The 12544-nt window shown below is 39.4% G+C and overlaps 1 protein-coding gene across 1 annotated transcript; it reads left to right on the top strand.

The window, feature by feature from the left end:
• Positions 1-1545: 1545 nt before the first annotated feature.
• On the top strand, positions 1546-12193 carry LOC121943711 (von Willebrand factor A domain-containing protein 5A-like). Its single transcript, XM_042487301.2, has 20 exons — positions 1546-1945; positions 2990-3072; positions 3478-3680; positions 3761-3983; positions 4903-5078; positions 5183-5297; positions 5432-5580; positions 5672-5760; positions 5853-5997; positions 6311-6390; positions 6495-6609; positions 6748-6906; positions 7000-7103; positions 8194-8411; positions 8865-8921; positions 9411-9470; positions 10372-10485; positions 11247-11392; positions 11867-11990; positions 12114-12193. Exons 2-20 carry the CDS (start codon positions 3027-3029, stop codon positions 12191-12193), a joined length of 2403 nt encoding a protein of 800 aa, XP_042343235.2. The 5' UTR covers positions 1546-1945; positions 2990-3026.
• Positions 12194-12544: the final 351 nt, after the last annotated feature.

The following is a 12544-nucleotide window of genomic DNA, read 5'->3' as shown; positions in this document are numbered from 1 at the left end:
TTTCATGGTCCCCCTCCAGACCGCTGTTAATTGTTTGCCTTCAAGAGCACTGCAATTATCTGCTGCTGGTTTGTTGGAGGTTCCCAGCGACAGGTGAAAGAAAATTGGGGATGTGTTTTTTGTCAATTATGTTGCAAAGCTGTGGGACACGCCACCTATCAAGAAAGCCATCTTGCTACTTGATGTTTTTGAGAAAGAAAGCTCAAATAAATCTTTTCACTTCCGCCTTTAACTAGCTCTGATTCTCCTAATATATGTCTGAAACTCTTTCTTTTCACACTACAGGCAGCTGCAATTCCTTTTAAATGTTACTTGTTTTTATGACTTGTAGTTTGTCAATGTGCATATAAATCCCCTTAATGTAAAACACTTTGTGCTGCATTTTTTATTTGAAAGGTTTTTCTAAAGGATTATTATTATTATTATTATTATTATTATTATTATTATTATTTGCATTTGCATTTGCATTTGCATTTGCATTTGCATTTTGCAAATTTGAGTTTTCACTACCCTCTCGGATAATGTTTGCTTTTAGATTTTCTTTTCATCTAATGCTCACACTCCATCTCTTATATTTGATTATTTTGAATGGGGGTGCCTCTATCCACCTCTGCTGGTATGTTTCTAAACTACCTCATAAGAAATAAACAATTTTTAAGAACATCTCATCCTTTTTATGTTAATGAGTGAAAGAAAAACAAACACACAAAGTTTTGATGCAAGTTTTGGGGGTGTTCAGGTTTTATTTATTTAAGTGATTCAAAAGTGAAAGCACATCAGTGGGAGACTGGATCACACATTATCACAGGAAAAAAAAAAAAAAAAGACCCATACACGGTGCAAAGCATGTTACTACATGAGTGAAGCTGGAGGGAAAAAAATCCTATCTGGGAACTATCCTGCAAAACCTCCATGATTACTGGAAGACAGTTGCAGATGAGGGTAGTGCATGTTTCTTGCTAACCTGTGGTTACCTGTTTGTTTCCGTATTGATACTTTCTCAGACTGGTTTTCCGGCAGACAGTTGATGACCCAGTTTCACCACATCAACCATATACAAATTACATAGGTCTTAAGGCTATATTCTTGGCCAGAGGAGGTGATTATGCCTAAACTCTGTCTGTAGTGGTCACAGTCAGAATAATGTTAATTGTCAAGAAGGCTAGATTTTCACTTAAGGGGAATTTGCCTTGGTGTTTTGTGCATTCAATGACCATATTAAAAAGAAATAGAAAAGAAATATAAAAATAAGATAAAGATACTGTTGAAAAAGCAAATAAAAAAGGCTACGGAGGCTGTAAGCTTAATGAAAAGAATGAGAATAATTTTGTGTGGGATCTACAAAAATGTTGGTCCGGTGATGTGCAAAAAGTTCCTAGTAAAATAATATACACAATGTAGGAGAATAAGAGTCAAATTCTACCGTCATTTTTTAAATTAAAAACATGCTTGGTAAACTTTTTCTTTAAATCTCCATACACTTGTGCTCACGCGAGGCTTACAGCGCATGCAGATGGTACTGCGCACGCGCGGAGAGCAGAGACGTCAAAACTGAATTAATTCTTGTTTCGGTTTCACTGTTTATGAAACTGATCAGCTGAAGAAGAAAGCAAGCAAACACGCAGTGGTTGTTTATAACGCTTACAAAAACCGAGACCGACTCGTTTTTGTTTTGTTTTGCTTTGATTTGTTTTGATTGATGATTGATCAGGCCAGAAAGGAAAGGACCGGAAACGCAGCTCCTCCTCAGCTGTACGTGTGAGTTTCATGCCGAGCAGCATTCCCCAGTGAAGACTGGGTGGAGGTGTTAGGTGTTAGGTAGGTCACAGAGCAAGTGACGGAAAACCTCACCTGTCAGGTGAATAACGTGTAGGCGTGGCCTGAGTGTCAGTGTTCTTATTCCTCTCCGGACACCTCCAGCGCAGAGTGCGCTCCCTTCTCACAGGTAGGCAGTTGCTGTACTGTTTTCATGATTGTAATTTAAGTTAGAGACAACGTTTGATGACTGCATTTTTTACAGCCTTTTTTACAGTCCTCTTTACAAATAAACAAACCCACAGGAACAAGGTACAGGGTAAGGCCTCAAGCTTGGTATATTAGCCATTTTCTAAACTTTTTAAAATTGAAATTATATTTGTACTTGATCGCCACATCTTAGGAGTTGAAGGATGAGTTGATTAAAATCACCAGCAACTATGAAAGTTTTATGGGGTTGCTGCTGATGATATCATTCAGCTCCTGCAGGTTTATATTCATTTTTATCATTGTGACTCAAAATATCACTATTTGAGGTATGCCTTGTAATAAGATACAATAAAAGCTGATTGCATCATTAGAAATTCAAATCTGAACAGTATCTCCCTTTATAAGCCATATTTCTCTGTTTCATTTTCTGATGGACAGATAGTTTTTGAAAAATCCTGAATAAAAGCAGCATTTTTTTCTTATGATTTTTGACATGTATAGGCTCAGGGATATAACATCTGGTATTTACTTAAAAAGCTGTTTGAACACAAATTGTGTGTATTAAGTATATGAATGATAAACTGATGCTGACTATGCTTGTTAAAAAAGGGGGGGTGAGGCTCCACTGCAGTTCACGGTCTGTGCATTTGGGTACAGTTGTTTGACAGTCATCATAGATTTAGACATCCTAGGAAAAAAATATGCATTCAAATAGACGGCGGATCTGAACGGGTTAATGTGAATAACATAAAGGCTACAAATTGTTTGGTATTGTTTGCATGTGATATATAAGTTGTCATTTCCATCTTTCACTGACGTACAGTATTTTTGTACAAATTTTCATTGCATTTCTCTGAAATGCAGATGAACATCTGAATAGGAACAATCACATTGTCTGTAACTAATGAGACTGTTTTAGGATTGTTTTAGGAAATTAAACTGTGTTTGCATTGTTTATTTATATGTGCTATGGTTGCTTTGCTGTGCCTTTTTAAAGACTTTAATTTGACCTTTATAATTACAGTAATAACTTCCTGAAAAGTGTGACCTGTTATAAAAGCATGATGGTGAACTGCTGTGGTCTGATCACTGCCAACAAGGAGCCAGGTATTTAACTGTTAAAAGCTATAAGTCTATAATATGTAAAATATGCTTAACTCATGCAAAAGGTGGATTTCCTAACTTTACTTCATAACCACAGAATCTTACACACACCTCCTATATTCATTGTTCAGCCGCATTAGCTTGTTTTTTCTTAATTCTCTCTCTTTTTTTGTTTTCCTTTAGTTTCCTGTAGATTTCTGTACATGTTTAAATAAGACTGTGGGTTCTGATTTATTGGCTGTGTGCTAATGTTTGTCCATGCACAAGTGTGTGTTTGGGACGTATGGTGGCAGGATGGGGCTTTTCCAAACCTCTTTAAAATTTAACGACAATGCAGAAAGATAAAATCATAAATAAAATGTTTTCACACGGCCTGTGTTCAAAATGTTACTTCTGTTTTTGTGTCAGTTCCTCTGAAGAGCATCGAGGTGGAGGTGGAGGTGAGAGACCATGTGGCTACAGTGGTCTCCACTCTGAACTATGAGAACAAGGAGGACAAACCAGTAGAGGCAGTTTTTGTCTTCCCTCTGCCTGGAGATGCTGCTGTCTGTCATTTCAGCGCAAAGATTGGACAGAAAGAGATTGTAGCAGAGGTGAAGGAGAAACAGAAGGTGAGCTGGGCGGTAAAAACTCACAATTAAGTCTAAAAACACACTAAATGATGCTCACATGTGTATCAACTGTACTCCAGGCTCGTGAGGAGTATGATGATGCACTGAGCTCCGGTCAGCAGGCCTTCCTGTTGGAGGAGAGTGAGCAGAGTCCAGATATATTCTCTCTGAGTGTGGGCAGTCTGCCTCCAGGAGAGAGCGCCTCCATCAGGCTGGAGTACGTCACTGAGCTGGCTGTGCAGGCTGATGACGGGCTCAGGTTTTGTCTGCCTGCTGTGCTTAACCCTCGCTACCAGCCTCAGGGTAAGAAAAGCTTCTCCAGGAGTCTTTAAGATTCAGCTTTGAGGACACCACACCCTTCTTTACAGAGGGGTTTATTGCAACAGTGACACACCCTGTGACAATGGAGCACCTGCCCTGCAAGAGCTGCTTTTTACAAAGTCTGATCCACACTTTAATACATTTTTCTTAACTTCTGTAGTTTAAAGAGGGCTGAAGTGGAAGTTAAGTGTTGACACTGACTCTATATTTTCTTCAGTCCCCCTGTTGTCCAACTTTTACACTTGCTACCTTTTTACTTTAGCAGCCTCTCCATGGTTTAAAACATGTAAATAATAAAGATGGCCCTGGTTATTAGGTATTGTGTACATGTGATTTAAAAAAAAATAACTAAACCCCCCACTTGTGGCTTGAGTGCCTCCTACAAGGATTATGGAAAGAGTCTCAAACTGCTATGCTTAAATGTAATTTAACAATGCTTTAAGATTTTTTTTTGGCATTTTCACCTTTTTATTGGACAATCTGACGTGATTAAGATCGCCGGCTCAAATCCAGTCAGCAACATCATGATTATGTGGTGTGTGTGTGTTGTAACTGCTCTCCTACCAAGGTACTCCAGAATATAGCCGATGAGAAAAAACAGTGTGAGCTGATGATTCATATGGCTGAAGAAGAACTCCGGTTGAACGTACAGGGTGTACAGTGTATGCTGTCTATAGATTATGAAGATGTCTGAGGCTGGTACTTAACCACGACAGTCCTCCAGGAAGACATAATATGTTACCAAGTAAGGTTATTTTGCATGCATTTACGAGTGAGAGAAGATTCTTTTCTTTTGGTCCCTAAGGTTATTACTGAGATCAAGATAAAGAAATGCAGCTGTGGGGGTCAAGTGTCTGACCTCTGAAATTCTCTGTTAATAGCATTTCTAATTTGTTCACAGGGAGTGGAGGAAGTGAAGGTGGCAGTGTCCAGGTGACCTCTGTTCCAGCCTCTCTGGTGCCCTACAGTCTGTCTTTCTCTGCCCGAGTGTCCTCTCCTCGTCCAGTCTTTAAAGTAGAGTCCAACTGTTCCCTGGAGCCTCTCCAGTACCTCAACACAGAGCAAACTCAGGCCACGGTGGGTACAATGTTCATGTGTCTGCTGTGTGTCATTGCTCCTCAACACTAAGAACAAGATATATACAAATTTATGTGTATTGATGAGTGTTTTGTGAATTACAGGTCAAATTGGCTGCAGGACACAAGTTTGACAGAGATGTTGAGCTACTGATTTATTACAAAGACGCCCACCAGCCCACTGCTGTGGTGGAGGCAGGACAGGCCTCTGCCAAGCCTGGTGAGTGCAAATTAGTGAAGGTTTTACGTTGCAAAGAAGTTAATTCCCTTCATCGTCAAATGGAGGAGTTACACGTTTTATTAAATGTTAAGTTATATTTGTGGTCGTTTTTCTGTCTCTCCTCTGTGTTGCAGGCACTCTGATGGGTGATCCAGTGGTGATGCTGAGCCTGTACCCAGAGTTTCCTCAGTCTGTCATGTCTTCAGTCGCCTCATGTGGAGAGTTTGTGTTCTTACTGGATCGATCTGGAAGTATGTCAGGGGCACGTATGAAGAGTGCCAAGGTATTTATAATGTGCTATTTCTGTTATAAAAGTATTCAGATTGTCACTCTTAAACAGCAGCCTTTATTATCTTTTTTTATTTTCCTTGAAGGACACTCTGCTGCTCCTGTTGAAGAGCTTACCAGTGGGCTGCTATTTCAACATCTACAGTTTTGGGTCTAGCCATGAACACATCTTCCCGTAAGTCACTCCTTCATGTCAGTCAGTCCAAAAAACAATTGTTCCTTATTTTCAAGCCCACGCTTGTATGTGTATGTGTTCATGGGTGGCAGTAAGAGTGTGGAGTACAGCCAAGAGACCATGGAAAAGGCTCTGAAACAAGTTGAGCAAATGACGGCTAATCTGGGAGGAACAGAGATCCTGAGGCCCCTGGAACATATTTTCAGCCAGTCCTGCATTCCCAATCAACCTAGACAAGTAACACACACACGTACACACACATGCGCACACACACACACGCACACACACACACACACACACACACACACACACACACACACACACCCTACTATTCTATTTTTTGACTTAACATGTTCATTCCTGAACTAGCAGGCGTTTGTTTGTTTTAGGTTCATTCTAACCACACCTTGTTCTTTCCACTTTACCTTTAAAACCACTTATATTATTGAAACAGCACTATAACTCCCAGAGAACAATTTGATGACTCAAGACACGCTGCGTGTTCTGGCTGTAATGCAACTTTGAGTGATTTGTAAACTCTCCTCCTTAGCTATTTGTCTTTACTGACGGAGAGGTGGGGAACACCAAAGAAGTCATCAATCTGGTGAAGAAGAATTCAGGTTCTCACAGGTGAAACCACAAAAACACAAAAGGCAACAACCACCTGCAAAATTGCCAGAACACATCCCATGTCTCAATTCTTTGTGTATTTAAATAAAACTGCTGTTTTTCAGGTGTTTCTCTTTTGGGATCGGGGAAGGGGCCAGCTCTGCTCTTATCAACGGGTTGGCCAAGGAAGGAGGAGGTCACGCTCAGTTCATCACAGAAAAAGACAGGATGCAGCCAAAAGTAGGAAATCACAGTCATTACATACAATTTTCATAAAAATTGCCTTTTGAACAGAAGATATGGTTATAAATGTAACCAAATAATACATTCATTAAAATCCCAGTGCCAAACCTTTTGTAAACTGTTTTTACTCATTAGGTGATGCAATCGCTGCGATTCGCTCTGCAACCAGCTGTGGTGGACATCTCAGTTGACTGGGATGTGCCAAAGGAAGTCTCTGTCACTGTCCTCTCTCCACCAATCACAGCACTTTTCCATGGTCAAAGGTCACTGGTTTATGCCCAGCTCACTGGACAGGTAGGAGCGTCACCACCTCATAGTGAAAAACCTGTCTGATCTGATGTTTTTTCAGCATTTAGTAATATTTCCAACACTGTCATGCTTTCTCAGAGCTCAGAGGCAGCAGAGGGCTGTGTGACGGTTAAGTACAGCCTGGCAGGTCATCCCTCTCAGAACCAGCTACACTTCAGTCTCACACCTGCAGAGGACACTGGGTAAATCAGGTTTTGGTCAGACAGCACTGTTATGCATTGAGCCCTGACTGCACAAATGTTGAGTTTAAATTGATCATTTAGAAAAAATAAAATAATACTGATACTATCTATTTAAAGAATATTACACTTATACATTGTATTGCAAAGAATGGCTTTAAATGTATCATTTTGTCAAAAAATACAGAAGAAGAAGTACAGAAGACAAGACTTTGAACCTTTTTTTTTTTTAGAGAGAATCTTGTGTTTGCAGCAAGCTACATGTCCCTTTTTTGTATTTGAAGCTATTGTGTGTGTGGCTTCCAGGCAGCATGTTAACACATGCAGATTCGACCAGCTCTTATTGTTATTGTGTGAGCGTGCATGCGTGAACATGGCTCCCACACTAGGATTTAAAGCTACAGGCATTTAAAAAACTTGGCACGTCAGGGCTTCAGGACACTTGTATTGCTTTGGACGAGCAGTATGGAGAGATTTTTTAGTTTTATTATGTATTTTATTAGCATTTAAATCCTGGTTACCATTTGCTTCAATTGTTTGGAAGATGAGTGCAACACCTTTTCCCTGTGAAACTCAAGCAGTGTTTTGTGGACTATAAAACTAATAAAATGTAAACTGGTATGTAATATAAAAACAGACCCCCAGTACATTGTCATGAATGGGGAAATTTGATATAGAGACCCAAGCCATTTTCGTACAAGCCTCAAGTGGCAATTACATGAACTGCCTCATTTTTCACTCCTGAAGGTTGCCACTTGACGGTGCAAAGTATTTTTTCTTTCTCTGAGGAATCAAACTTGCTATGGTAACTTTAAATCTCTGAATACTTATAGCAGTTCATTTGAAAGTTTAAAAATTTGGAGCTCGTCTCAACCACTCGCCTGGCTGATGGGGTTTTGCACAGCTCAGGCCATTACAGTTTTTGTGTGTCTGCGTGAGTTTACTATGGATGATCTTTCACTGACATGCAGATTAAGTTATATGGCATCTCTGGCTCTGACAATGATATGCTGGTATAGACATAAGATACCTAAAAAAACAGTAGCATTATGGCAACTCTGTGTGCTGATATGCGTACTCCTCCCTCCTGCAGATTAACAGTGCACAGGTTGGCTGCTCGGACTTTGATCCGCTCCCTGGAGATGGAGCAGGAAGAGCACAGAGGAGAGCAAGATAAAGTGAAGAAGAAAGTGGTGGAGCTCAGTGTCCAATCAGGAGTGAGCAGTGTCTTCACTGCCTTCATCGCTGTCAACAAAGGTGATGGTGAGGCAATTCAAGGACCTTTGGTGCGCAGAAATGTTCCAACACCCAGTAAGTGTTTCCAAGAAAAATAAAAAATAAAAGTTACCCTTTATTAAGAGATACTGACTAATTACACTGTAAAAAAGCACAATTGTTTTAACCATTGAGTGTTTATCTCTTTCCTTACAGTCTATGGTTTTAACCATTTAACCATCATTTGTATATCACTGTCAACTGCATTTGATCTTGTAGCTGAAGGGTAGCATTTCTTTTTTGCTCACAATATGTTTTTGCGTGTCATCTGATCACATGTTGTCATGCTTGTGTTTATGTGTAAAATGTTTGACTTTTGAGATATTCTGAATTTTTGAAAAATTTGAATATTTCAAAACTTTTTTAAACGACTAATTGAGAGTTTGTATTAAGCTCAGACACCTGTTTAGTTTGGTTGATATTTTTTGTTTACAAGTTCTCATGTAGAGTCTTGACCTCATCGTCTTTTTTTTTCTTTCTTTTTTGAAGTGATGAGGTTCTGTGGTATGTCTGCGCCTACAGCTATGTGTCATTTGGTGAGTTTGGGTAAGTATAAAAGCTAAATGGGATTTAATGTCATATCTTTGCATTTCTATAAATGCAGTATTTAGATAAACACTGCGCAAATGACATATAGTACATAATGTCTAGTCCTGGGCATAGGTAGCATATACAGTTACCCAGTTCTCTCACAGAATCCTTGTGCTGCTCAGATTTATTGAGCGCTCCCTCAAACAACAGAGCATTGCCTTGATGTGGGATTTTTTTTATAAATGCCACCATCCCACATTAAAGAGACATACAGTTGCATTGGATGACATCTCACTTCGTAAGGATGACCACAGACGTTGGTTTAAGGTCTGGAGAGCAGCTCTGTGCTGAGCAGACTGCTGAGAAGAATTAACATAATTAAGGACTATTTAACCAAAAGGCCCAGTGTGGTTCATGTGTTTAATAAGTGCAGAAACCAATAGCTCACTTGGTTTTGTTTACTGTATTGCTGGTTTCTTGACCTCATGCACTTTTCTATTTAAGATCTTCAAGCATGCTGTGATATGCCAGAGCCTGCTCTAATGTCCCAATGTGAAAAGATAAGTAAGTAAAAAAATGAATGAGAGTGAGAACAATTCAGGTTCATTCTTTATTGTCATGCTTACAAAAAAAATGCTTTCAGAAACTGTACACAATTAGACACGGGGTATGAATAAGCAAGAATATCACAAAAATGCAACACAAGTCTGTTACAGTGTACCCAGGCTATAAAAGACAGTTATGGGTGAGGACGTAAAACTCCTGCTGAAGTGAGATTTTTTGCAGAGTAGTTTTCTGTATCTGCAGCCAGAGGGGTGGCAGGTGAGGCATGGATGGAGGGATGTGGCAGTCCTATGTGTGGCGTGGTCAGTGCTCTGTGAGTGGCAGCAGTGGTTCTGAGGGCTGACAAGGTTGGGAGTGGGGAGCTCAGTTGTTCAAGAAGATATGTAGGTGATTTTCAGGAGCATGTTTCTATTGATGAGGGCAAGTATGATGAAATAGTTGGTGACACAGCAAAGGAGAATGGGTTCAATAAGGCTGGAATACAGACAGAGCAGGAGTTGGGGTTTGACTGCGAGAGCTTTAGGTTTCCAGATGGCAGAGTCCTCTGGATATCTATTGTGTTGGTCAAGGCTCAGTTTGTTGTCCAGGGTGATGCTGACATGCTTAAAGCTCTCTACCATCTCTACTGGTTAGCTGTTGATGGAAATGGGTTTATTATGAAACAAGTCTACAACTGCATTTTGAATATCTGCACAGCTCTGTGCTGAGCAAACTGCTGAGAAGAATAAACTACACTGTGGGTGTTCATCATGATGAAGGAATATTTAACCAAAAGGACTAATTATTTTTTATGATAGAAATAATTATAATAATAAGAAGAATGTTTTTGGTCAACCAGTGAGTTCTGCAGCATAGAAGCTCATCCTTATCAAGATGTGTTTTTACTCTCTTCTCTAAACAGGGCCTAAGAGTGCAAAGGGTGCCTTCTCTGGTTTGAAGAATCTACGTGCTAAAATAGGAAGCAAAGCTACCATGGTCCAACCATGCTCCCTGCAGCAACCAGAAAAACAGTCAAGTAAGATCCAATAGTACATGCACAGTCATACTTTTAATTATTGGCTCAATTTTCTTAAAAGAGCACAGAGATGAAACACTGCATTTCAGTGATGGACATGAGTGTCGTTTCAGGGTATAGTGCCAGAGTGGGTGTATAATAATAATAATAATAATTATTATTATTATTATTATTATTATGCATTTTATCTATAGACACCTTACAAAACAATTAAAAACAAGCAATGATGTATGCTTTCTATCTATCAATTTAAGTGTACACTATATTTGAATATTTTCTCCACTTCATGTATTAATATTTGCTCAGCACTGTTTGGTTATGTACGTAACCTGATGGTTTTCTACTCCGAAGTTATTGTTCATTAACATTGTGATTCGTTTTATAGCAAATAGCTGAAAAGGGGCATGTTGTCTCCATCTGTTGCGGAGTCAGACATACTTGTGACAATAAATCGATTTTTCCCCAGTGCTTGTATACTGGAACAAGGACAGTAGTCCAGTAAAATGGCCTCGTCAAACAAGAACTGTAGCTTGACTTAACTGTGCATGTAAGCATGCTGACTAATAGGCTATACAGTTGTAAGTTAAAAAATGACCAATCAAAATCCTGATTTTTAAAACTAGGGATGAAGTTATCATAAAGTCACCATCAGTGCAAATCCCAATTTTGTGTGTCACCATTAGGTCAGACCAGTACAACAATCCACCAAAATTATTCCATCTTTGACACTTTGATTTTCCTCTCGGGATATGTCCTTGCAGAGTCTTTGCCCGAGCAGCCACCCAGAGACCCTTTGCTGCAGCTGGTCTCCCTCCAGAAGGCGTCTGGCAGCTGGGAGCTGAATGCGGATTTGGCTGCTGTACTGGGAAAGACCAGTGAGGAAGTGAAAAAGCCAAAGCCTGAATCGGTGGGTTATTGTCAATAATAATCATAATGCGACTTACTTTAAAAGAGGTTTTATGACATGGTTTAAAACAAGACAGAGAGAGTAAAATAAAGTTGGGGTTAGCTAAATCAACATAAATAATTAGATAAATAAATAAAATTGACTTAAAACAATCCAAAACAAATCGAAAACCAAATAAAAATCACTGCATGAAGCAATTGGGAAACCTCATGGTATTCAGGCCCCCAAGCACCAACTGAGTTGGCACCACTGTCTGGTATTATATCTTACCCACCCGGCTGCAAAATGCATTTGCATATCAGAAGAAAAGTTCATGTTTTAAAGGTTCAAGTGTCTTAATTTATTATGAAGTTGTTAGGAAGTAAGATTGTTCAAAACCACCCAGCAACATCTTCTTTTTTTCTCTTTGTTATTTGTGTGAATTTCCCCTGCCATTCCTCTTTCATGTTTCATTTTTTGATTTTGGTGAAAAAGGTGAACCAGGAAGTGTGGGCCACCATTCTGGCTCTGATCTGGCTTCATGGTTTCAAGAAGGATGCTCAGGATGAGTGGGAGCTTCTGGCTATGAAGGCTGGGTCATGGCTCCGTGCTCAGAATGGTAATAACCACAATAAGAATAGCTGATCTGTTGTTTTTATCAGTGTTTACTGGTTAAAATCAGCTGTGTGCCCACATACACTCTGCTGATGACTTTTTTGTGTGGGTGTTTTTTTGTTTTCAGCACCATGTGTGACAGAGTGTGTGGAAGCTGGAAATGCACTGTTGGGCTTCAACGTGCAGAAAGACGCTCTGGGACTCTAGAACTGGAACTGAGATTTTGATGGAAGTTTTTTCTCTTTAGCGCTGGTGCACAGAAGCAAATTAATTCCTTCTTACAACCTTTACTTTATCAACATGGCACCATACAGTCTGCCTAGTGACAATAAGATCCCATTCTTCAAAGTTTTCCATTTCCATGCAGTGTTTCCCCTTTTAATTTGCACCTATATTAACATTTTAATGTTTTAAAAGTGAATTAAGTAAATTTAAACTTTATTGTTAAATTTGTGTCTAAAAAATACAAATAAAAATTAACAAAATCATCAAGGGCTTAATTTTCTGTTCTATTGTTCAGACACCATATTTACATACACTTTACCACTCAAACACAAA

This window comes from Plectropomus leopardus, chromosome 6, assembly GCF_026936395.1.
Source record: "Plectropomus leopardus strain MGB_pleo_1.0 chromosome 6, ASM2693639v1, whole genome shotgun sequence".
Lineage (NCBI taxonomy): Eukaryota > Metazoa > Chordata > Actinopteri > Perciformes > Serranidae > Plectropomus > Plectropomus leopardus.
The sequence above is the reverse complement of the archived record's forward strand: the minus strand, read 5'-3'. Positions and strand labels throughout refer to the sequence as shown.